Source organism: Marmota marmota, unplaced genomic scaffold (genome assembly GCF_001458135.2).
Source record: "Marmota marmota marmota unplaced genomic scaffold, marMar, whole genome shotgun sequence".
Classification (NCBI taxonomy): domain Eukaryota; kingdom Metazoa; phylum Chordata; class Mammalia; order Rodentia; family Sciuridae; genus Marmota; species Marmota marmota.
Genome location: NW_026000082.1, coordinates 22,304,878 through 22,328,280, shown reverse-complemented (window position 1 = coordinate 22,328,280; position 23,403 = coordinate 22,304,878). Strand labels below are relative to the sequence as shown.

The window sequence follows — 23,403 nt, the reverse complement described above, 5'->3', positions numbered from 1 at the left end:
GAGATTAGTTCTAGGTCTCTAATCTGCCATATTATAAAATATAAAGATACCATATGTCCTGCTGCCAGCAAGTGATCTTGCAACATAAACTAGCTATTGAGGGATTGATAAATAGGGAAATGACATCATTATAACATGGAAGTTTATATGTCATTTTTCTCAGCATGTTAATTTTTGGGGCTGCCAGCAAGCTTTGGAGTTTGTACAGTCACATGTTACTTAATGATAGGATGTATCCCGAGAAATGTGATGTTAAGAGATAACTAAAACAGCTATAATGTCAGAGGGCAATATAATTTTATGAGACAACTGTCATATATGTGGTCCATCATTAACAGAAATATCATCATGCAGCACATGATTCTGAGTTCTACTTATTTCAGTCAGATTTTTAGCTGCTGTGACTTCAAGGCTTGACCAGAACAACAGTAGAGGAGAAAGTTTATTTGAAGTTTATTTCATAAGTTTTAGTCCATAGAAGGCTGGCTCCATTTCTTGGGACTCAAGGTGAGGGAGAACATTATGGTGGAAGAGTGTGGCAGAGGGAAGCAGCTCACATGATGATAAGGAAGCAGAGAGAGAGAGAGAGAGAGAGAGAGAGAGAGAGAGAGACTCTACTCACTAGATACAAACATATACCCCAAAGCCACGCCCCCAGTGTTATCTTCTCCAGATTAACTCAGTTAATCTCATCAGGGGATTAATTCACTGATAAGGTTAAGGCTTTCACCACCTAATCATTTCTATTCTGAACTTTCTTGTATTGTCTCACATGTGAGCTTTGGGGGGACACTTTACATCCAAACCATAAAATTCTGCCCCTGGCCCCCAAAAGCTCACACTCATTTGACAATGCAAAATACATTTAGTCCATTCCCAAGCGTCCCCATAGTCTCAACAGTTCCGAGATTGCTCAAAGTTCAAGTCCAAAGTCTTTTCTGAGGCTCAAGGCAATCTCACATTGTGAGCTCCTATAAGATTAAAATCAATTTATAAACATTTCCAGTTACAAGAATAGGGGCATAGAAAAAGTGATGGGACCAAAGCAAGACTGAAATCCAGTTGGGCAAATAGGTCCTGTAGTTCTGTGTCTGGCCTCTAGAGTATATAGCATGATGTCCTTTCCCAAGAGCTTGTGTAGATTCGACTCTGTAGCCTTGTTGGTTGCAGCCCAAGTGGCCTTCCTGTTGGCTTGTCTCTGCTCAATTCCTGCAGCTTTCCTAGGACCATGTCATATGTCGCCAGTCTCCATGGCAGCTTCAGCCTCCTCCTCACATCTCCACACTTTGCCCTCTCAGGGGCTGCCCGCAGGGACTCCAACCCAGTTGCACTTTGCCTGGCCTCCCCTTCCTTTGAAATTTTGGTGGAAGTCTCCATGACCCCCCTAATCCAGCATCCTGCATTCCTGCAGAAACAGCACTATGTGGCTGACACCAAGGTCTGCCACCATTTCAAACAGTAGCCGACTCCAGGGACCCTGACTGCAACAGCCTCTGAGTGTCTGGGTGGCTGAGCACCTTGAAAAAACTGACTAGGCCCCCTTGTGTAAGAAGTGTGCCCCACTGGTCTCTACTCAAGAGAATTTTCACTTTTACTCTCCTGAGTCTGAGATGGGTATGGTCTTGCCAGCTCCTGAGATGCCCTTAAGCCACCTTTCTCCTTGTCTCTGGGCAAAGTCTTTAGCATTTCTTTAGTGGCAGTAATGTCTTTAACAACTGCAACTTCCTTAGTCTCAGTTTTACTCCCAACTTTTAAGTCCAAGCTTTTAAAAATCTTTCTGCTCTGCTTTCTGCTCCTGATTATTAAAGTACATTTGGCCAAAGGCCACCAGCAATATCTGGGCCATCACCTGAATGCTGTGCTGCCTAGATGTTTTTCCTGGCACATTAAGAAGTCCATCGCTTTTAAAACCAGCCTCACAGAAAGTCTCAGGACGGGCATCATGCAGACAACTTCTCAGCCAGAAAATAACAGGAATGGCCTCTAGTCTACATTCCAGTAGAATCCTCCTCTGAATCCTCTTGAGTCCTGTCTTCAGAGTCCGCAGTCCTATTGGAATTCTGGTCTTCTGAGCTCCCTCCAGAATTGGCCATTAAGCTCCATTTAAAACAATCTAAAGCATTTCCAGCTTGTACTACTAAGCATCTCAAAATTCCTTCCACCAATTCCAAAAAGCTCCAAAAAATTCTGAACCACAAGGTCAGGTTAGTCACAGCAATAACCCCACTTCTCGATACTATTTCTGTTTTAGTGACTTTTTCACTGCTGTGACTTAAGGACCTTACCAGAACCTGACCTCTGCCTGGCCTGTAGAGGAGGAAAAGTTTATTTTAGGGCTCACAGTTTCAGAAGTCTTAGTCCTTAGAAGGCCGGCTCCATTCCTTGGGGGCTCCAGGTGAGGCAGAACATTATGATGGAAGAGTGTGGCAGAGGGAAACGGCTCATCTAATGATGAGGAAGCAGAGAGAGACTCCACTCACTAGATAAAAATATATACTCCAAAGCCATGCCCCCAATACCACACCTCCTCCATTTATCACTCAGTTAATCCTATCAGGGGGTTTTAATTCACTGATTGGGTTAAGGCTCTCACAACTCAATCATTTCTCCATTGAACTTTCTTGTATTGTCTTACATGTGAGCTTTTGGAGGACACCTCATATCCAAAACATAACACTGCTTTTCTCATATTCTTCTTTTGGGCTCAATTTGGCCACGTTCTGCTTTGGAAATGCTTATGGCACAGATATCCCCAATCTTTGTGCATTTTGCCTTTGTTTCCATAACTCTACGATTTCAATTCCTTCTTTAGCCCACCTTTCATCAAGCCTAATTAAAAAAAAAAAAAAGATGAAGTCCTATATTTGCTACAATACCACTTTATTTTTTTAGGAATTTGACATGTATCTTTAAGTGTACCAGTATAATTTTTAGGATTGTCAATTTTTTTATATTGTACTAGTTATATAATGGCAAAGAGTTTGAAGGGTTTAACCCAATCTTTTTTTTCAATAAGCCCTATTATTATTAATGATCAGTTTTGCAAAATACAAGTTATCTTTTTTAGAAACACAGTATTCTGTCACAGCACAAATGCCTAATCAAAGGATATATTTTGAAAGTAGAGCTCACACAATTTATTAGTGGATTTTTGTTGTTGTTGTTGTTGGGCTGAAAAAAGGTAGAGAAGTTACTGTTGACCCAAAGCTTTTTTGGCCTGAGCAATTAGAATATTGGAGTTTCTAACTGCTCAAATGGAGGAGGAATGTGTGGCAGGTGCGGCTTGGGATAGACAGTAACGTGTTTACTTTGGGACATGTAAATTTGGGGGTGTATCTTAGACGTCCAGGCAAAAATGTTGAGTGGGCAATTGTGTACATGTCTAGAATGCAATGCAAACTACATTGTAAATATGGAAGGCATCAGCAGAAAGCTCATAGTTAAAGCTTTGGGACTACAGGAAACAACCCAGAGAATAAATGTGGAGAGAGAAAAGAGAGTCAGGACTCTTCTGGGACATTCTAATAGTTAGATATTGGAAAGATGAGAAATCTGCAAAGGAGTCTTAGAAGAAGTGGCATGCAAGATAGGAGGAAAACCAGCAGAATGTGGCATCCCAAAGGGGAAATGATGAAAAGTCTTTTTTAACATAAGGATATGAACAACTGGGTCAAATTCCAAGTATGAGGACTGGAAATTGCTCATTGTATTTGGCCACATAGAGGTCATTGTGACCTTCACAAGAGCTATTTACATGGAGTGGTAGATATAAAAACCAGATTGGAGTGAATTCAGGAAACAGCAGGAGAGGAAGAGAAAATACAGGCATGATTTATCCTTTCTTGAAGTTTGCTGTAAAGGAAAATGAAGAAATGGGAAGAAGCTGGAGGAGGGCATGAGCTTGAAGGAAGGAGTTTTTTGTTTGCGTTTTAGATTGGGTATATTACAGCATATCTCTAAGATTAGAATGCTCAATTGGAAAGAAAGTTTGATAAGGCAATAGACAGAAGTCAGCTGCAAGTATTCCACGCAACACCTGAATATTGATATCACCAAGAATTTTGGCAGGATTAGTTGCATGACTTTGGACAAGTTATTTGGGTTCTTGGTGCCTCAGTCTTCATATCTTAAATAGAAATAATAATAGTTTCCACTTTGTTAGATTGCAGAAGGAATTGAAATAAATGTATCTCAATCTCACATGTTTAGTATAATACATATCACATAATAAATGCTCAATAAAACAATAAAGATATGGGTGAAACTCAAATTTGCATCCTTAACAATATTTTCAGAAAAGGATATACTTTCACTTTATTAAGTTAAAAAAAAAACTAAAAAGCTGCGCAGTAATGAGAATATCTACTGCTTTTGAAAACATTTTCCCACTATTTTTTTGTTGTTACTGTTTCTGAAAGTTTGCAAACAACCTGAGAGATTGAGAGAAGAATGATAATATCAGTATAGTTTATTTTTCAAATTAATTTAAAATTTTTAATTAAGAGCTCTCTCTGCATCTTCTAACAACAGTTATTTACCTGCATTTCTTTTGTGTTTGTTTTTGAGGTGCTGGTGATAGAACCCAGGGCCTGGTGCATGTTCCTTCCTTCCTTCCTTTCTTTCTTTTCCTTCCTTCCTTCCTTCCTTCCTTCCTTTCTTTCTTTCTTTCTTTCTTTCTTTCTTTCTTTCTTTCTTTCTCCTTCCCTCCTTCCTTCCTTCCTTCCTTCCTTCCTTCCTTCCTTCCTTCCTTCCTTCCTTGTAGTTGTACATGGATGGAATGCCTTTATTTATTTTTATGTGGTGCTAATAATCGAACCCAGTGCCTCACACATGCTAGGCAAGCACTCTACCACTGAATTACAGCTTCAGCCCATGTTCCTGCATTTCTTTTAACACTTTGGTTTCTGTTATTTCTTCTCAACAGAAACCCAGAGAAAAGAAGTTGAAGAAATGTTGTCTCAAGAAGATTTGTCTAAAATAGTTCCAAGAAGCTCCTGTGGACAAATTGCATATTCACTGGTAGAAAGAAGAACACTCTTAAAGAAATTGGAACTTGTGGACTCCAAGCCAGAGTCTCAAAGACATATGAATGGTAACCTGCAGAAAGAATTTCCCCAGGTAGTCCAAAATTAACTAAATAACTGAATAAGGCAAAGGCCAGTTTTAAATGTGTTTGTTCATTCACTAAAATATTAGGAAGCCAGTTTAATCATGCTTAAGAACACAGGCTTTGAATTTGGAGGGACTTCCTCTGCCATTTGTTGGTAATATGATGTAGAATGAGTTAACTTCTATGAGCCTCAATTTCCTCATCTATAAAATTTGAGATCAACTCAACTACTCCACAGGATGATCATGAGAATGAAGTAACAATATATGCAAATATTTCATACTTATATATGTAATACTTTATACTTATTAATTAGCATTATTGTTATTTGTTGAGGACTTGCGCCAGGCTTTGTGCTGGTGGGTATAGAAACTGTCAAATTAGACATGATCTGGACTTGTGAGGAACTTACAAACTAATGGAGGAAAGACATAAGCCAGTGGTTATAGTTCAATGTGGGTAGTTCTGTGCTAAGGGAAGCCAGGGAAAGCTAGAAAAACTCAGGGGAGAGGCTAAGTCAGAGAGGATGGGCAGAGTGACCAGAAAAGGCTTCCAGAGGAGGTGAGGTTGCATATTGTTTTGAGAGCTGATTAGGTGTAAGCTAAGTAAAGAAGCTAGGAAGACATTCTTGGCAAAGGAAATAGCGTGGCGTGGTTAATACATCTTGGTTCATGCTGAGAAATGTGGCTGGAGCTATTTTCAGGAACTGCATCATAGTTAAGGAGATATTTGCTGAAGGCTTTTTAAAAATGATACTTTTATTGGGTTAAGAAAGTTTCTTTAATTCCTAGTTTACTAAGAATTAGGAAACAATGTTGAATTTTATAAAAAAAATTTTCTAGGTTGATTAAGATAATGAAATGATGTAGGCCTTTTAATGTGTTAATGTGAGGATTTCACTGATTTATTTTCCAATATTAAAATGACCTTGCATACCTGGGACAAATCCATCTTGTTCATGCTATTCTTTCTAAAAATTATTAGACTAGGTTTGAAAAAACTTTCAATAAGATTTTTGCATCTGTGTTTATAAATAAGATTGCCCTGTGATTTTTCAGTTAAAGCTTGTAACATGTACAAGTCCTAATTTGGGCACAAGCTTTCATTTCTCTTAGATATATACCTGGAAGTGGAATGGCAAAGTTGTATAACAGGTGTATGTTTAACTTTTTGTTTTTGCCGAGTTTAAATATCAAGCCCTATGTTAATCAGCCTTTTTTTTCTATTGTCTCTCCAACCAAACTTTTTAGATAATCATTTTCTAGTCTCTCTCCCATGAAAATTTAATACTAAAGGACTTACTATTTCATATATGTATACTTAAAAGAGTAAGAGATTTCATTGCCCCTTCAAGAACCAATATTGCCTCATTGAGAATGCATGGTCTAGTCTCACAAAAGGATTAGACTGAGTTCTTTCTTTTTCTAGTATAAATAGATTATTATTAGCTGGGCATGGTGGTGCTCACACCTGTAATCCCAGCCTTCTCAGACTCTGAAGCCTGAGGCAATAGGATCGGGAGTTCAAACCCAGCCTTAGCAATTTAGCAAGTCTCTAAACAATTCTGCAAGTCCCTGTCTCTAATAAAGTATTAAAAAAAGGTTTGCAGATGTGGCTCAGTGGTTAAGCACCCCTGGGTTCAATCTCTGGTACCCCCCCAAAAAAAATTCATTATCTTTTTTGGATATAAGTGACATTTTTATTCATGAAGACTAATTCATAAGTTTCATTTATTTATTGATTTTTGTTAAGGAGAAATTTGAACAAATCCACCAGCCTCTGCAAAGAGAACATCAGAAACACCAAGAATGTGGACAACAGTTTAAAAAAGATATGAGTGAGGTAAAAAAAAAAATTACAACCCTTTACTTTACATTTTATTTGATTTGACCTAATAAAAGCTAATCACAAATCAACTTTTACCTGAATTTGTCTGACTATATTAATATGTATAGATTCAGACTGTAAAATATGATCAAATTGTACATAAAAGTATTATAAACACACTACAAAATTGGGAAATTAAAAATTAATCAATTACTTAACATAGTAGCTGATTTTTATTGACTGTATTAAAGTGTAAATAATCAATGTGTGTTATATCCTTTAAGAAATCATTTTGGGGGCTGGGAATGTGGCTTGGTATAGAGCCCTTGCCTAGCACTTGCAAAGCCCTAGGTTTGATTCCCAGCCCTGAAAAATTTTTTTACATTAAATATATCATGACAGAATCTATACAGTAATATGAAAAATCTTCTAACATTAACTTATACAAAGATTGGTATTAAACTTTATTTGAAAAGTATGTCAATAGCTTGTCATGACAAAGCACACCTGTAATCCCAGAAACTCAATGGCTGAGACAGGAGAAGTCCAAAACCAGCCTCAGCAACTTGGTGAGACCCTGTCTCAAAATAAAAAATAAAAAGGACTGTGAATGTAGCTCAGTGGTAAAGCCCCTGGGTTCAATGCCCTGTACCAAAAATATTTTTTTAAATATTTGAATAAAAAATACTGCCAATAAATACACTAATAATCTCAATGTAGTTTTGATATATCGATGGCATTTTCATTGGTTTTTGTCTCTTAGAGAAATTTGTATGATTATTATATTTATATGATCATTCTTTTTCAAGGGTCAAAAGTAAAATATAATTGAGACTAAATTTCTAAGCTTTAAAAATCTTTGAAAATAATTGCAGAAGGGGAGCTCTGGTATTAAACTTTGAGCCTTGTTAAGTATTTGAACACTTTGAAGGTAAATGAAATACTTACTGTGAAAACATTTTATAAACTGTATTTAATGTACCATAAAATTGAGAAATGTCATCTCTCTTTTTTTGAATGATATTCACTTTCATATTTAAATTATTCTTTTTATAATCATATAAAAACATAATATCTTACATAGATTCTATTGAACCATATAAAATTGCATGTTTACAAGTAAAAAACCATCAAATATCACCATTTTATTTGATTTGACCTAATAAAAGAACTATACCTCAATGAAATACTGTTTCTACTTTTCTTTATTAGCTTTTAAACATTATAGAAAATAGCCAAGTGTCATAAGAATACACCTTCTTTTATTACTAACAGTAGTTTTATTTCAGTCTCATGAAGACCTGCTGCATGAAGATAAAACATCACAAAATTGCCTAGAGAAAGGCACGGAACAAGTAACCCAGAGGTTGGAGAGGGCTCAGGAAGAGATCCAAAGGCTCACTGATAAACTACAACTGAAGGAGAAGGAAGAAAGTAAATTAGGTAAGTTGAGATTTCAGACCACCATGGTTGGCCATGTTTTAATTGTAGTGATCTAGGAGGAACACAGGTACACGGAGGAAAATATGTTTTAAGGTGAACATATGAAAATCTGATAAACAGCTTCATTTTTTAAAATGTCTAGAAATTTTCAGTGAAGCACAAACATAACATGTGATCTACACAACTCATAAGCATACATCACTCACCATGAGAAATTTCCAGCATCCCAGACATCCCTTTCATCTTCTTTTCTCATGCAAAATGACCACTATCTGAACTATGAACACTATTTCTGAGGTTTGACTACATGCAGTATGCATTCTTCAGTTTGCATATCTTGCCCATTTGTGTTTATGAGATTCATTCATGTTTTTAACAAGTAGCAGTTTGTTCTCTCTTGCTGTTTTTATATTTCATTAATAAATATAGTTTATCTATTATGCTCTTGATGGATGACAGATTTGTGTTGTTTTCCATTTTAATCTATCATATATTCTCCTGCTATAAACACTTTAGTATACATCTTTTGGTGTACTTATCTACATCTTTCTAACATAAAAATATAAGAATAGAATGACTGTATCAAACATTATGGGTATATTCTGCTTTAGTCTTCCAAAGTTCAGTCACACATCACTTAACAATGGGGACTCATTCTGAGAAATGTGTCATTAGGTGACTTCCTTGTTGTGTGACCATCATAGAGTGTGCTTATAAAAACTAAGATGTCTACAACTTCACTGGGTAGCATAATCTTATGGGACCACCACTGTATATGAGGTGTACTGTCAACCAAACCATCATTTTGTAACAAGTGACTATATTTGTACTATAGTTGTAAGCTCTCCTCAGTAATATATGAGATTTTTTTTTTCCTCCACATTCATTGTCAATACTTGTTACTGGGTGTGGTGGTACATGCCTGTAAGTCCAGCAGCCTGGGAGGATGAGACAGGAAGATCACAAGTTCAAGGCCAACCTTAGCAATTTAGCAAGGCTCTAAGCAACTTAGGAGATCTTGTCTCAAAAAACAAAAAGGGCTTGGAATGTAGTGCAGTGGTAAAGTTTCGCTGGGTTAAATCCCCAGTACCAAAAAAAAAAAAAAAAAAAAAATGTTGTTTGAGTCTTATTAACTTTACTTCTTTATAGTGAGTATGTACTGGTATTCCACTGTGGATTTACTATGAATTTCTCTGATGGCTAATAAAGTTGAAAACCCTTTCATATGTTTGTTGCTGTAGCTCATTTGGATATATGGTTTTGGAGGTTCCTGCTCAAGTCTCTTGTATATTTTTCTATTATGTTGTATCATTGTTTTATTAATTTGTAGGAGGTCTTTATTCTGAATCTGAGCTTATTGTTCGCTAAAAATGTTGTTTTATTTTTCCACACAGGAATGCTAATATTTATCAAGTCATGTTTATCAGAATTATTCCTGATGCCCTCAGGGCTTTCATGTGTAAAGCTTTTTCATCATTGCAAGATTATTCAAACTGTCTACCCCACTTGTAATTTGTTTCTTAGTACTTTCAATATTTCATTGTTTATATGTAAATCTTTACTTTGTCTAGAATTTGTATTAATAGTGAAATTTAAATTTTTAAATTATTTCCTCTGTATATTTGTAATTTGTGATTAAAGAAATTCGATATTTTTTCAAATGCAATATGTAGGTTACTATATAATCATAAGCACTGAAAAATGCCAAATGTATAGAACAATAATGATTATGCCAATTGATTGATTAAAGACAAATGACAGAAGGGTATAAATGCATTTTTTTCAGTACTGGGAATTTAACCCAGGGGTGTTTTACCATTGAGCTACATCCTCATTCCTTTTTATTTTGAGATAGGGTATCACTACATTGCTAAAGCTGGCCTCAAACTTGCAATCCTCCTGCCTCAGCCTCCCATGTCCCTGGGATTACAGGTGTGCCACAATACCCTGGTAGGAATATGTTTTTAAAAGTGGGCATAAACAACTTTTCAGAATAATGAAAATCTCTTCTATATTTTGGGTTGTTGGGCACACAGCTACATATCTTTGTCACAATTCTTCAAACAGTACACTTAAAAAAAGTGATTTTTACTATATTCAAATTATACCTTAGTAAACCCAATTTTGAAGAAAAAAAATAAAAAGCGAATTGGCCATGTGAGTATGATAAGAAGCCATCTTCACTATTTGATAATGGAGAGAAAGAAAAATCATGACGTCCAGCACTCTTAGTTATATTTGGATACAAAAAAACCCAATCACATGGCAACCTGTTCCATCAGTAGTTGCTTGGTATGGTAGATCCTAACTAGCAACTGAAAGCTATATCCATGTGAACATACTGGGACTGTTGGAAAGCTGAATTAGCAAGTCATTTTTGAATGCCAAATGTAATATCAATGTGGCCCTATAGGTAACTGCCTAAAACTTCCATTTATAGCCAGATTCTTCTGGCTATATGGGTTATATAACAATATATGTATTATATGACAGTGTTTCTCAAGTATTAGTTTACTTCTTTCAACAAATTCTTTTTTAAAAGAATATTTTCAGTTGCAGATGAACACAATGTCTTTATTTTTTTAATGTGGTGCTAAGAATCGAATCCAGTGCCTCACACATGCTAGGCAAGCGCTCTACCACTGAGCCACAACCCCAGCTCCAACAACAAATTCTTTTTAAATAAACATTTTAATTTTAGTTTGTTCTCCAGCTCTCTCTGTATCGTCAAAAATTTTGGATGGAAATGAAAAATCTTAATAATAAAAATATTTTTCAAAAATAAATAATTTGAATAAAATAATTAGGGTATTTTTCAATAAATGAATATCAAGAAAAAGAAATGTATTTGGGGGCTGGGGATGTGGCTCAAGCGGTAGCGCGCTCGCCTGGCATGCGTGCGGTCCGGGTTCGATCCTCAGCACCACATACAAACAAAGATGTTGTGTCCGCCGAAAACTAAAAAAAATAAATAAATAAATATTAAAATTCTCTCTCTCTCTCTTAAAAAAAAAAGAAAAAGAAATGTATTCTAAAAGATTTTAAAGGTATATTATCAATTATAATATGTGGCCTTTATTGGACCCTAATTTAAACATATTTTTGTTGTTTATGAATAACTGGGAATTTTAACACTTGCTGGATATATGAATTAAGGAATTATTATTAAATTTCCTTAGTCACATGTAATAGTGTTGAGTTTATGTTTGAAGAAAGTCTTTATTTTTTTGAACTATAGACCAATAATATGATGTCTAGTATTTGCTTTAAAATAATACAGGCTCCTATCTCACACCTACATAAAAATCAATTCAAAATGTACCTCAGAACTAACTGTGAGAGTTTAAACTAAAAAACTCAAAAAGGAAACAAAGGAATAATTCTTCATGATGTTGGGTTATACAATGATGTTAGCTATAACACCAAAAGTAAAAGTGATGAATAAAACTAATGAATTGGACAATCAAAATTAAAAACCTTTATACTCCAAAGGATACCATCAGAAAATGAAAAGATAGTTCACAGACTGGGAGAAAATATTTGCAAATCATTTATTTGATATGAAACTTTTACTTAGAATATGAAAAGAATTATTATTACTTAATAATTAAAAGACATCCCAATTTAAAAATGGGCCAAATATGTCTCCAGACATTCTCTGGAAAAGATATATAAATGACTAATAGGTACACGAAAAGTTGCTCAATATCTCTTATCCTCAAAAATGGATACATATCTGAGATAATGAATATAGTAATTAGCTTGGTTTAATCTACAATGCAAACCTATATCAAAACAAATTAGATCCCATAAATTTATGCAATTGTTACTTGTCAACGTTATTAGTTACTAAGGAAGTATACAACAAAACCACAATGAGATATCATTTCAGTTTCACTAGAATGGCTATAATAAAAAAAACAACAGACAATGGCAAATAGTGTCTGGGATATGGAGAAATTAGAACCCTCAGACACTGCCAGTAGAATTGTTAAATGGTACAGATACTTTGGGAAACGATTTGGTACATTTTCAAAATAATAAATGTAGGATGACCATGACCCAGCAATTCCATCCCTAGGTATCTATCCAGGAGAAGTGAACACATGTGTCCACACCAAGACTTGGATATAAGTGTTCATAGCACTATTGTTTACAATAGTCAAATGTAGAAACAACCCAAATGCCCATTGGTTGATGAATGAATAAACAAAGTGCTTTATATCCATATGATGTAGAAGGTAGCACAGCAGGGATGACACTGCTATCCTTCAGAAGGGCCGCCTTGTACAGTTAACCCTTGACTGGCATCTGGGAACTTAGCTTTTGGGAGGATTTCCACCATTCCCTAACTAATAATAGTGGCTCACTCCGATCAAATTATTTGTACAAACAATATGGTTTACGATGAACACCTGCTTTCTTTTTTGGGATTTGGGTACATGTTAGGCAGAAAGTATATGTTACCAGACCCCAATAAAAACCTTGGGCACTGAGTTTCTGATGAATTTACCAAGTAGGCAACATTTCATAAGTGTTGTTACAACTCATTGCTGGAGACACATCATGGTGACTCCACTAGGAAAGGACTCTTGGAAGATTTGGTCTGATTTCCTCTGGACTTTGCCCCATGTGCCTTTTGCCTTTGTAAACTTTGGCTGTAGTAAATTTTAGCTGTGTAGAGGAGTATGTATTGAGTCTTGGGAGAGCTCTTAGCAAGCCACCAACCTGCTGATCTTGGGGACCTCTGACATTCATACAATGGGATAATATTTGCCTATAAAAAAGGAATGAAATAATTACACCTGCTATATGGGTGAACCTCAAAAACAGGTTAAATGAAAGAAATCAGATGGGAAATACCATGTTTTGTATTTTCTATTCATATAAAATGTCCAGAAAATGCAAATTGAAAGAGATAGCAGGTAGATTAGTGGTTGCCTAGGGCTAGGAGTGATCTATCCACAATGTAAACCTATAACAAAACAAACTGTATCCCATAAATTTATGCAATTATTACTTGTCAGTGTTCAACATTATTAGTTATTAGGAAAGTAAAAAACAAAACCACAATGAGATATCATTTCACTCTCCCTAGAATGGCTATAATAAAAAATACAGACAATGGCAAGTGTTGGTTAGGACATGGAGAAATTAGAACCCTCAGTCATTGCCAACCAAATGAACAGGAAATTTCTTTACAGGGTGATGAAAATCTTCTAAAATTAGATTGTGGTGGGGTTGCACACCTATACATATACTAAAAATCATTAAATTATACACTTAAAATGGGTAAATTTTGTGGTGTGTCAATGGTGCCTCAATAAAACTGTTTAAAAATATCATGAGATCTTGAGGAAACAGATTTAGTAGGCAGAAATCTAAGATGGCCCCCAAGAGCCTTCCTCCTTGACACACACCTTTTCCAAGTTATTCATTCAAATACAATCTATATGCTGCTGTGAATAGATTTTGCAACTGTAGTTATGGTCCAAAATCAATTGACTTTAAAGAAAAGGAAATTAATCTAGGTGACCTTGATCTAGTCAAGTGAGCCCTTTTCCTGACAGAAGAGATTCAAAGTTTGAGACAGATTTAACATAAGGGAGATTCTCTATTGCTGACTTTGAAGATAGACTCCATGCGGCAAAGAATGGGGGAAGATCAGATAGACCACTAATCTCCAGGATATATAAAGAACTCAAAAAACTTAACACCAAACAAACAAACAAACAATGCAATCAGTTAATGGGCTAAGGAGCTGAACAGACACTTCTCAGAAGAACAAATATATGAAAAAATGTTCAACATCTCTAGTAATTAGAGAAATGCAAATCAAAACTACTCTAAGATTTCATCTGACTCCAGTCAGAATGGCAGTTACCAAGAATACAAGCAACAATAAGTGTTGGTGAAGATGTGGGGAGAAAGCTATACTCATACATTGCTGGTGGCACTGCAAATTGGTGCAACCAATCTGTAAAGCAGTATGGAGATTCCTTAGAAAACTTGGAATGGAACCACCATTTGACGCAGCTATCCCACTCCTCGGTCTATACCCAAAGGACTTAAAAACAGCATACTACAGGGACACAGCCACATCAATGTTTATAGCAGCACAATTCACAAACTGCTAATCTGTGGAAGCTACCTAGATGCCCTTCAATAGATGAATGGATAAAGAAACTGTGGTACATATACACAATGGAATATTACTCAGCATTAAAAGAGAATAAAATTATGGAATTTGCAGGTAAGTGGTGGAGTTGGAGAATATGTTAAGCAAAGTAGGCCAATCCCAAAAAACCAAAAGCCAAATGTTCTCTCTGATAAGTGGAGACTGACCCATAATGGGAGCGGGGTGGGGGGCATGGGGAGAATGGAGGAATTTTGGGCAAAGGGAAGGGAGGGATGGGAAGGGGGTATGGGGGTAGGAAAGATGGTAGAACGAGATGAATTTCATCACCCTAGGTACATGTATGACTGCACATGTGGTGCGACTCTACATCGCCTACAATCAGAGAAATGTTAAAAGTTGAGCTCCATTTGAAATAAGCAAATTTCAAATACTTTCTCTTTGAACCCTGTCTTTCATCTAACTGTCCTTTGAGTTTCTGCATAAATGTTACCTCCTCCAGAAAATTTTCTGGACTTCCCTCTCATGTTCTTACTGTTTCCCATGTTTATCCCTCTCACTGATTTTTCTGATGTGTAATTGCCTTTTCCTGTTTCCCCCAAGGGATTACATGCATCTACAATGAATCAAAATGCATTCTGCTATCAGGTATAACTAACTAATTAGAACAACTTTTAAAAATTAAAAAAAAAAAAGAATGGGGGAAGCCTCTAAGGGTCCAGAGAGATGTTCGACTAATGTGCAAGGAAATGGGAACTCAGTCCTGCATCTTTAAGGGCTGAATTCAGTAAAACTTGAATCAGCTTGGAAATGGATTCTTCCCCAGAGCCTTCAGAGAACACAGCCTGGCCAACACCTTGACTTCAGGTTTATAATCAGAGAACCTAGCCATGCCACGCCTGGACTTCCAACATATAGAACTATGGACGCTGTTTTGAGCCACTAAGTTTGTGGTAAATTTTAAATAAAATAAAATAATCCAATATTTATGAGTATAATGAAACAAGACTGATAATGAAAGAGAGCGGGGAGGAGAGTGAGCGTGTGTGTGTGTGTGTGTGTGAAGATCTTTTGCCTGGAAATTCTAGACACTACAGAAATTCAGTGGATCTCAGGTGCACAGGACCTAACATGCAAAGTTATTATGTAGAGAGTTTGGGGCAGGAGAATTTAGAACCAAGCCACGTCACTTATGACTCCATTCCATTTGTCTCATCTTTCCCAGTGTACTTCCAGAATCTGTTTTTCTAAGAGCAACAATAAATAAATAAATAAATTTCTTAGAACATTACCCCATTGTTAAGTGATGCATGACTGCTTTATTGGTTGCAGGAAGTATTTTTAATCATTTCTGGGTATAACATCTTTATATTAAACTAGTATAACAATGCTTTAGAACTTTCAGCTATTCCCGTTGTTTAGGATAGTCTAGACCCTTCAGCATGTAATCCTTTGGGGGAAACAGGGAAAGGCAATTACAGATCAGATAAATCAGTGAGAGGGATAAACATAGGAAGCAGTAAGTACATGAGAGGGAAGTCCAGAAAATTTTCTGGAGGAGGTAACATTTATGCAGAAACTCAAAGGACAGTTAGATGAAAGAGAGTGTTCAAAGAGAAGGTATTTGAAATTTGCTTATTATGCTAATCATTTGCTTCTTACACAAGGGTTTTCTTCCTTTTTTCTTTTAGATTCTGCACTTAAGAAGGCTCAACAAGAAGTTGAGAAATTGAAAGAAAATATGATAAAACTGAAAGAAAACGGTGAGTGATTCTAGCAGATGTAATAATGGTTATTTAATAATAATGCATCAGGTAATGAGATAATGTGTTTTAAATAGTATGTTTTAAAATAATAATATTTAATAATTAAAATAATAAACACTACTACCACATTATTGCTATTTCTATAATTGCTATTACTGCTACCACCACTTATTGCTTACTTGGTGACATGTACTCTGCCAGGTACTTTACATAAATTATCTCTAATTCTCACAACAATTCCAATGAATATTAAATTCCCATTTTACAGAGAAGGAAACTGAGGTTATATGAGTTATCCAGTAGCTACATTATATGTCAGAGCTGGTATTTGAATCCTTATATGTCTGATATCAAAACTTGTGATCAACACAAATAATACATATTTTACTAGAACCACTGAGACCAAGACACCTCGTAAAGCATTTAACAATACTTCACACATGTTTGTTCACTGGGAAGCTACTAGGTTTGGGATCAGCAGTGAATTAATCAGACTCCAGCTTAACTATATAAATATGTGACCAGCTATCAACAATATAACAAAATTTGAGTGTTTAAATAATAACAACTACAAAAATAATTTAAAATATAATAACAAATTTTAAATAATGGCAAAATTAGTTATACTCTTCTTTTCAAAAATGTATGGATACATAGGCTGGGGTTGTGGCACAGTGGTAGAGTGCTCGCCTAGCACAGGCGAGGTCCTGGGTTCAATCCTCAGCACCACATAAAAATAAATAAATAAATAAGATGAAGGTATTTTAAAAATGTATACAATTAGATACAATTATAAAATGAACACTGCTCTCTTATTAACTGATAGAGCAAGTAATCAGAAAAAAAATATAGAAGAACTAAAATACTACCAACAACATGACCTAATTGATATAGAAAAATCCACCAGAATACACATTCTTTTCATGTACCTATCAACATTAACCAAGGGAGACAATCCTGGGCTATAAAACAAACCTCTCTGGAAAAACTGAAATCATACAAATTATATCTTTGATTGCAATGGAATTGGACTAAAAATCAATAACAGAAATTTACTTAGAAAATCTTTAAATATTTCAAAATTAAATAAGGTACTTCTAAATAGCCCATGTCCACTGAAAAAAATTACAAGGGATATTAGAAAATGTTTTACATTGAAGAAAAGGAAAACTGGGCCTTATCAACATTTGTGAATGCATATCAATTAGTGCTTGGAGGGAATCTTATAGTATTAAATGTTTATACTAGAAACAAGAAAGAACACAAAATAGTCTAAATTCACACTTTAAAAATCTAGAATAAATTGGGCATGGTGGTACATGCCTATAATCCCAGAAGTTTGGGAGGCTGAGGCAGAAGAATTGCAAGTTCAAAGCCAGCTTCAGCAATTTAGCAAGGCACTAAGCAACTCAGAGAGACCCTGTCTCTAAATAAAATATAAAAAAGGGCTGGGGATGAGGTCCAGTACTTAAGCACCCCTGGGTTCACTGTCTGGTATATATTTAAAAAAAAAACTAGAAGAACCTGGGTGTGGTATACCTGTAATTCCAGCTACCTTGGAGCCTGAGGCAGGAGGATCACAAGTTTGAGGCCAGCCTGGGTAATTTAGTGAGAACCTGTCGAAAATAAAATAAGAAGGGCAGGGGGTACAACTCAGTGGCAGAGTCTTGCCCTGCATGGGTAAGCCCTAAATTTAATCCTCAATACTGTCCAAACAAGCAAACAAAAAAACAGAATAAGAAGAGCAGATTATATTCAAAGAAAGCAGAAGGAAGGAGCTATTAAAATAAGAGTTAAAATAAATAAAAGTAAAAACGGAACTATAATGAAGTATATCAGTGGAAACCCAAGAGCCATTGATAAACTCCTAACTGAATTGCTCATAAAAAAAGATAAAAGACACAAAATAACAGTAAAAGAAATGAAATGACAGAGAGAACATTTTTACAGACCAAAGAAATAATTAGGGAATATTGTGAATAATTTTATGACAATTAATTGGTGATCTGAATGACATGAACACATTCTTTGCAAAACACAAACTATCAAACCTCATTCAAAAAAGATAGTCCTAAATCAATTCAAAAAATTGAATTTGAAGTTTTAAAAAATCTCAAAAAGAACACTCCAGGCTCAGATGGCTATGTTAGTGAGTTCTAACAAATGTTTAAGGAATAAGTAATACTGATTTTACATAAACTCTTCCAGAAAATTAAAGCGGGAATAATTCCCAACTTTTTAAGTGGCCAGGATTCCTCTGATACCAAAACCAGACCAAGACATTGCAATGTCCCTAATGAACATAGAAATACTTATGAAAGTACAGAGAGCAAGAAATAGCTTGTTGGAAAGTCAAAAAGGATGCACTTAACCAGGAATGGATTTGTTAAATAAGTGACTGCACAATGAATACCTTTCAACTGTTAAGAATGACAAAGAACTGTGCATGCTAACACAAGTAGATGCCTGTAATGGTTAACAAAGCTCACAAAGCAAGTTGGAATGGTATGTGAGCTATAATGTCATTTGGGTTTTTACATTTGTGATGTATGTACATGTGTACCCACAGATCTACCATACACTAGTGTGGCAGTAGACCTTGTGTTGAAGGAATAGCTTTGTGTAAGTTGTAAGCAGCTGCTGCCCTGAATCTTCCAAATGTTCCTCATTTGTCCCACTGTTCCAGCTACTTTCAGTCCCTTGTCCTCCCACCCACTAAAGGGACAATACTTGGTACAGCAAGATGTTCTATAGGACTCTCCTGCACAGTTACATTCTCATAGGTGAGGATCCATGGGTTAGTAATTGTCAAATATTTTTAACACAACTTTTGTCTGTATGTTAAGGCATGTATGTAAACTTTTTCAAGAATATTTACTAAGAATTAGCAATATTTTGGGACAGGATATTAGATGACGGCTGAATGACAATATCCACTTTGAACAAAATCATACAGTCTGATTTTTAACAAAAAGCCTATAATTCATTTGTGATCAATAAAATAATACTGATTTTAGTGACTCATTTTAAATAGGCTGTTATTCAAATATATTTTTAAGATTTGTGAAAATTAAAAATATTGCTAATTTCCAGTGCATAAGAATGTTACTTTGTATATTTTTTTGAAAAATAATTTGGCAATATATATTACACATTTTTTAAATGCACATTTCATCTGATCCACCAGGTCCATTTATGGGAATATTCTTTTTTGGTGCTGAGAATTATGGAATTTATTTTTTAGAAATAATGTCAAAGCACTTGAAGATTGTTGAACAAAGATAATAAATTTAGCCTTGTTTATAAGACACCAGCAAAAACCTAAATCAAAATAAGTAGGATAAAAGTGACACTAATCATGGCACATTGGGACAGTGGAATGCAAAGTAAAATGGGAGAATGGATAAGTTATGATTTATTCATAAGATAGAATATTACTCAGCAGTAAAGAGGAAAGAATTTTTGATACAAGAATATAGAAGAATCTCAAAAAGATGATGTAGAGTGAAAGAAATCAAACACAAAGAACATATGCGTTGCAAGATTCCATTTATATGAAAACCAAGAACAAGCAAAACTAATCTCTGGTGACAGAAGTTAGAAGTGTTTATAAGGGTGGATGGGAGTGGAGAACTTACTGGAAAGGGCATGAAGGAATTTATGGGATAATAAAAATGTTCCGCATCTTTTTTGGTGGGAAGTTCATGGATATATATAATTGTTAAGGTTAATTGAACTGAAGACTTAAGATATGTACATGATATTTTATATAAAATATACCACAATAGAAAATAGTTCCAAAGTGGAAAATGTCTTATAAGGATTGATCTATAAAGATAACCATTAATCCACAAGTGGTAAAATTGCAGATAGTATATAGCATTCTTTAATTTCTTTAAAAATTGCATAGGCAAATGTAGAATATATTTGTGTGTGTATGTGAGTGTGTGTGTGTGTGTGTGTGTATACATATTTTCTGAAAAGAGATAAAATCATGGATGATTTTGGTATGTTTTCAATATTTCTCAAAAAAAATAGATACCAAAGAGATTTTGTAAAAAGAGGGAGAGGATAGAGCAAGGAGAAAAAATGGAAAGTAAAAACAAATTAATACAATTTAAAAATAAAACAGACCTCAAATAAGGAAAACAAAAGAAACTTCAAAGCAGTAAGACAAACATAAGTGAAAAACAGCTAAGAAACAGGAAAGTTATAGGCAGGAGGTTTGTATTATTGAAACCTTGATGTGTATTGGCAAGAACAGGCCTTAACGTGAGGTGCTGAGAGTGGACTATTTCGGAGTAGTGTACAGGCAGAAAAATGGTTTTAAAGTATCAACATTTTTTTAACTTGAAAAATTCGTTCATTCACCTTTCTCAGCTCATCACTTCAGTCATTTCTAGAGATCCTACTGTAGATGAGTGAAAGAGAAGTGTTGAGAGGTATTTGAGGTGTGTAAGATACAAGACTAAAAAAAGCTAGGAAGATCATTTTCTCAGTCATTGAACTTTTAGAAGGTAGGCTCAACTTTTTAAGAATTCTAGTTCCTAGAAGAGCCTCTATTGCTGGAAACTCCTCACTCAGTCCAATTCATAAGTGTGGTATGAGAAATGCAAAACTTTCTTTTCTGTTTCAATAGGTTGTTAGACTGTTGTAGGACTGGATTTGGGGGTCTAATGGCTCTCCTGTACAGAGTACCACGTATGCAGAGTATGCAGAGACATCATGGTAGGACTGAGAAGAGGCACTCCTTTAGTTTTTAGAGTTACTGCCTCCCAAACAATTGATCCAGACCTGTGTTCTTCTCACTGTTTTAGATACAGTTGAACTACAGAAAGCAAAAGAACAAAATCAAAGACTAGATGAGGAAATTCTAGCCTTAAGAAATCGGGTTCGATCACTTGACTCAGAAAAAAAAGGGCTTGGAGAAGTGGTAAGTTTAATTTCGTTCTTGGATTACTTAATGTGTTACAGTAATAATCATCAGCTTGAGCAACATAGATCACATCACCTAAGCTAATCCTCAGGGGAAACTCTCAGGTAGATGTCATAATTTGCCCAAGATGAATTGTAGCTGGGCATGGTGTCACACACTTGTAATCCCAGTGGCTGTGATGCTGAAACAGGAGGATTGCAGGTTCAGCAACTTATTGAGGCACTAAGCAATTTAGTGAGACCCTGTCTCTAAATAAAATATAAAAAGGGTTGAGGATGTGGCTCAGTGGTTGAGTGCCCCTGAGTTCAATCACTAGTAACAAAAAAAATTTTTTAAATTTAAAAAGTTGCATTTTATCAGTGTTTATATCCACCTATTGTGAACAGTAACATAATATTATTGTAAAACCTAGAATCTTTTTTTTTTTCAGTAAGGATTTGGATCATAATTTATAGTTAATACACTGACCAAATAGAATGTATTATTCTACTATTTTAGATAAGCTTGGAATTATTAACACTAAACTTTTAGCTGTGTTCTTTTAAAGCCATTGCTCTTAGCAGTTTATTAATTTTTAATATTTACTTCTAAATTCTGGACATATGTCTCTTTAATTTTAGTTTCACAGTCATCATTTCACAATCATCTCTAGTGTCTAACACGTTGCCCAGCATAATACTAGATCCTTAAGAAATTTTGTTTTAAAAATGAATGAATACCCATTAGGATAATGTCTGCCCCACAGCCCAGTTGTGCTAGGGCAACAGAACAGGTTGCTGAGAGACCAAAGAAAATACCCAGAGACAAAGTACAAGAAATAGGGTTTATTGAAAAATGCTTACAGGGAAGATTCGCTGGTGATGGGCTGGTCAGGTGCACCTCTATTTCACACAGTGCCTCCAGTGCTTCACCAGAAAAGACCACCTCCTGTTCCTCACAACCCTTTGTCCCAGGGCAGCCACAAGGACTAACACTTTCCTCTTCGTGTTATTCTGATCTACACTAGTTACCACAAGGAGAGGGTTTTGTTTTGGTTTGTTTGTTTGTTTGCAGCGGTGGGTACTGGACCTCGAGCATGCTAGGCAAGTGCTCCATTACTGAGCTACACCCTAGCCCAGGAAGAGAGATTTAATAAGTTAGGCTACAGAAGCAGTGACACCATTAATTTGCTTAGTTTGCTTTGTTCCTTGTATGACATCATCCAAAGGAGCAGCTCTCTTGGCGTATGTGCAAGGAAGCAGCTTTCTACAGATATTAGTAGCTTGTCCTAAGTCCCAGCATTCATAAGAGAAAGTCAGTGTCTTTCTAGTTAATGCCTATATAGGCTTTCCAGCTCAGAGTGGCTCTCATAGTCTCCAGAGCTTGGCTGGGTGAACTGAAGAGGGCATTTCAGGGTCATGGTGTTATTGTCCTCCTTTTCTGTAAGGATGATGCAGACAATTATTATTAAAACAACAGAAAATAATATTGATGAGGATGTAGAAAAATTGGAACCCTTGTTCATTGCTAGCAGGAATGTGTGGAAGTTCCTAAAAATTAAGCATAGGGGCTGGGGTTGTGGCCCAGCAGTAGAGCACTCGCCTAGCACATGTGAGGCCCTGGGTTCAATCCTCAGCACCACATATAAATAAAATAAACATTAAAAAAATTAAGCATAGGATAATTTCACTTCTGGATATATGTACTCAAGAAATTGAAAGCAAGGGAGGAAAGTGGGGGAGTGCTGGGGAACAATATCGGCCAAGTTCTATTGCATGTACAAATATACAACAAACCCCATCATTATGTGCAACTGTAATGCACCAATAAAAATGTGGAAAAAAAACATTTTTGCACCCATATTCATTAGTGGTGTTATTCATAATGACCAAAAGGTAGAAATAATTCAAGTGTCCAATGACAGACAAAGGAAAAACAAAAATGTGGTACATACTACAATGAATACTACTCAGTCTTAAGAAAGGAAGGAGGTTCTGGCTTATGCTACAACATGAGTAAAACTTGCAGAAATTATTCTAAATGAAATAAGCCAGAAGAGGAGCAGCGGCCTGCTGAGAGGCAGAGCCGCCCCCTCCCCCTGCGCCGGCAAGGTAGAGGGAACTGTGACCACCCACAGAGCAGGCCCAGCGGCCTGCTGAGGGGCAGAGCCACCCCCCACCCCCCGCGCCTGCCAGGTAGGCGGAAC

The 23,403-nt window shown here is 35.8% G+C and overlaps 1 protein-coding gene across 3 annotated transcripts in view; it reads left to right on the top strand.

Annotated features, from left to right (window-relative positions):
* Ccdc30 (coiled-coil domain containing 30) overlaps nt 1-23,403 on the top strand; it is a 134,608-nt gene that overhangs the window by 14,648 nt on the left and 96,557 nt on the right. For 2 of the 3 annotated variants that reach the window (XM_048815612.1, XM_048815613.1), the window contains exons 2-6: nt 4,925-5,118; nt 6,863-6,952; nt 8,227-8,380; nt 16,208-16,279; nt 21,100-21,215. In XM_048815612.1, the coding sequence (XP_048671569.1) occupies nt 4,951-5,118; nt 6,863-6,952; nt 8,227-8,380; nt 16,208-16,279; nt 21,100-21,215 (600 nt within the window). In that variant the 5' untranslated portion in view covers nt 4,925-4,950. The remainder of the gene's footprint in view (nt 1-4,924; nt 5,119-6,862; nt 6,953-8,226; nt 8,381-16,207; nt 16,280-21,099; nt 21,216-23,403) is intronic. The other variant, XM_048815614.1, reaches the window with a different exon arrangement.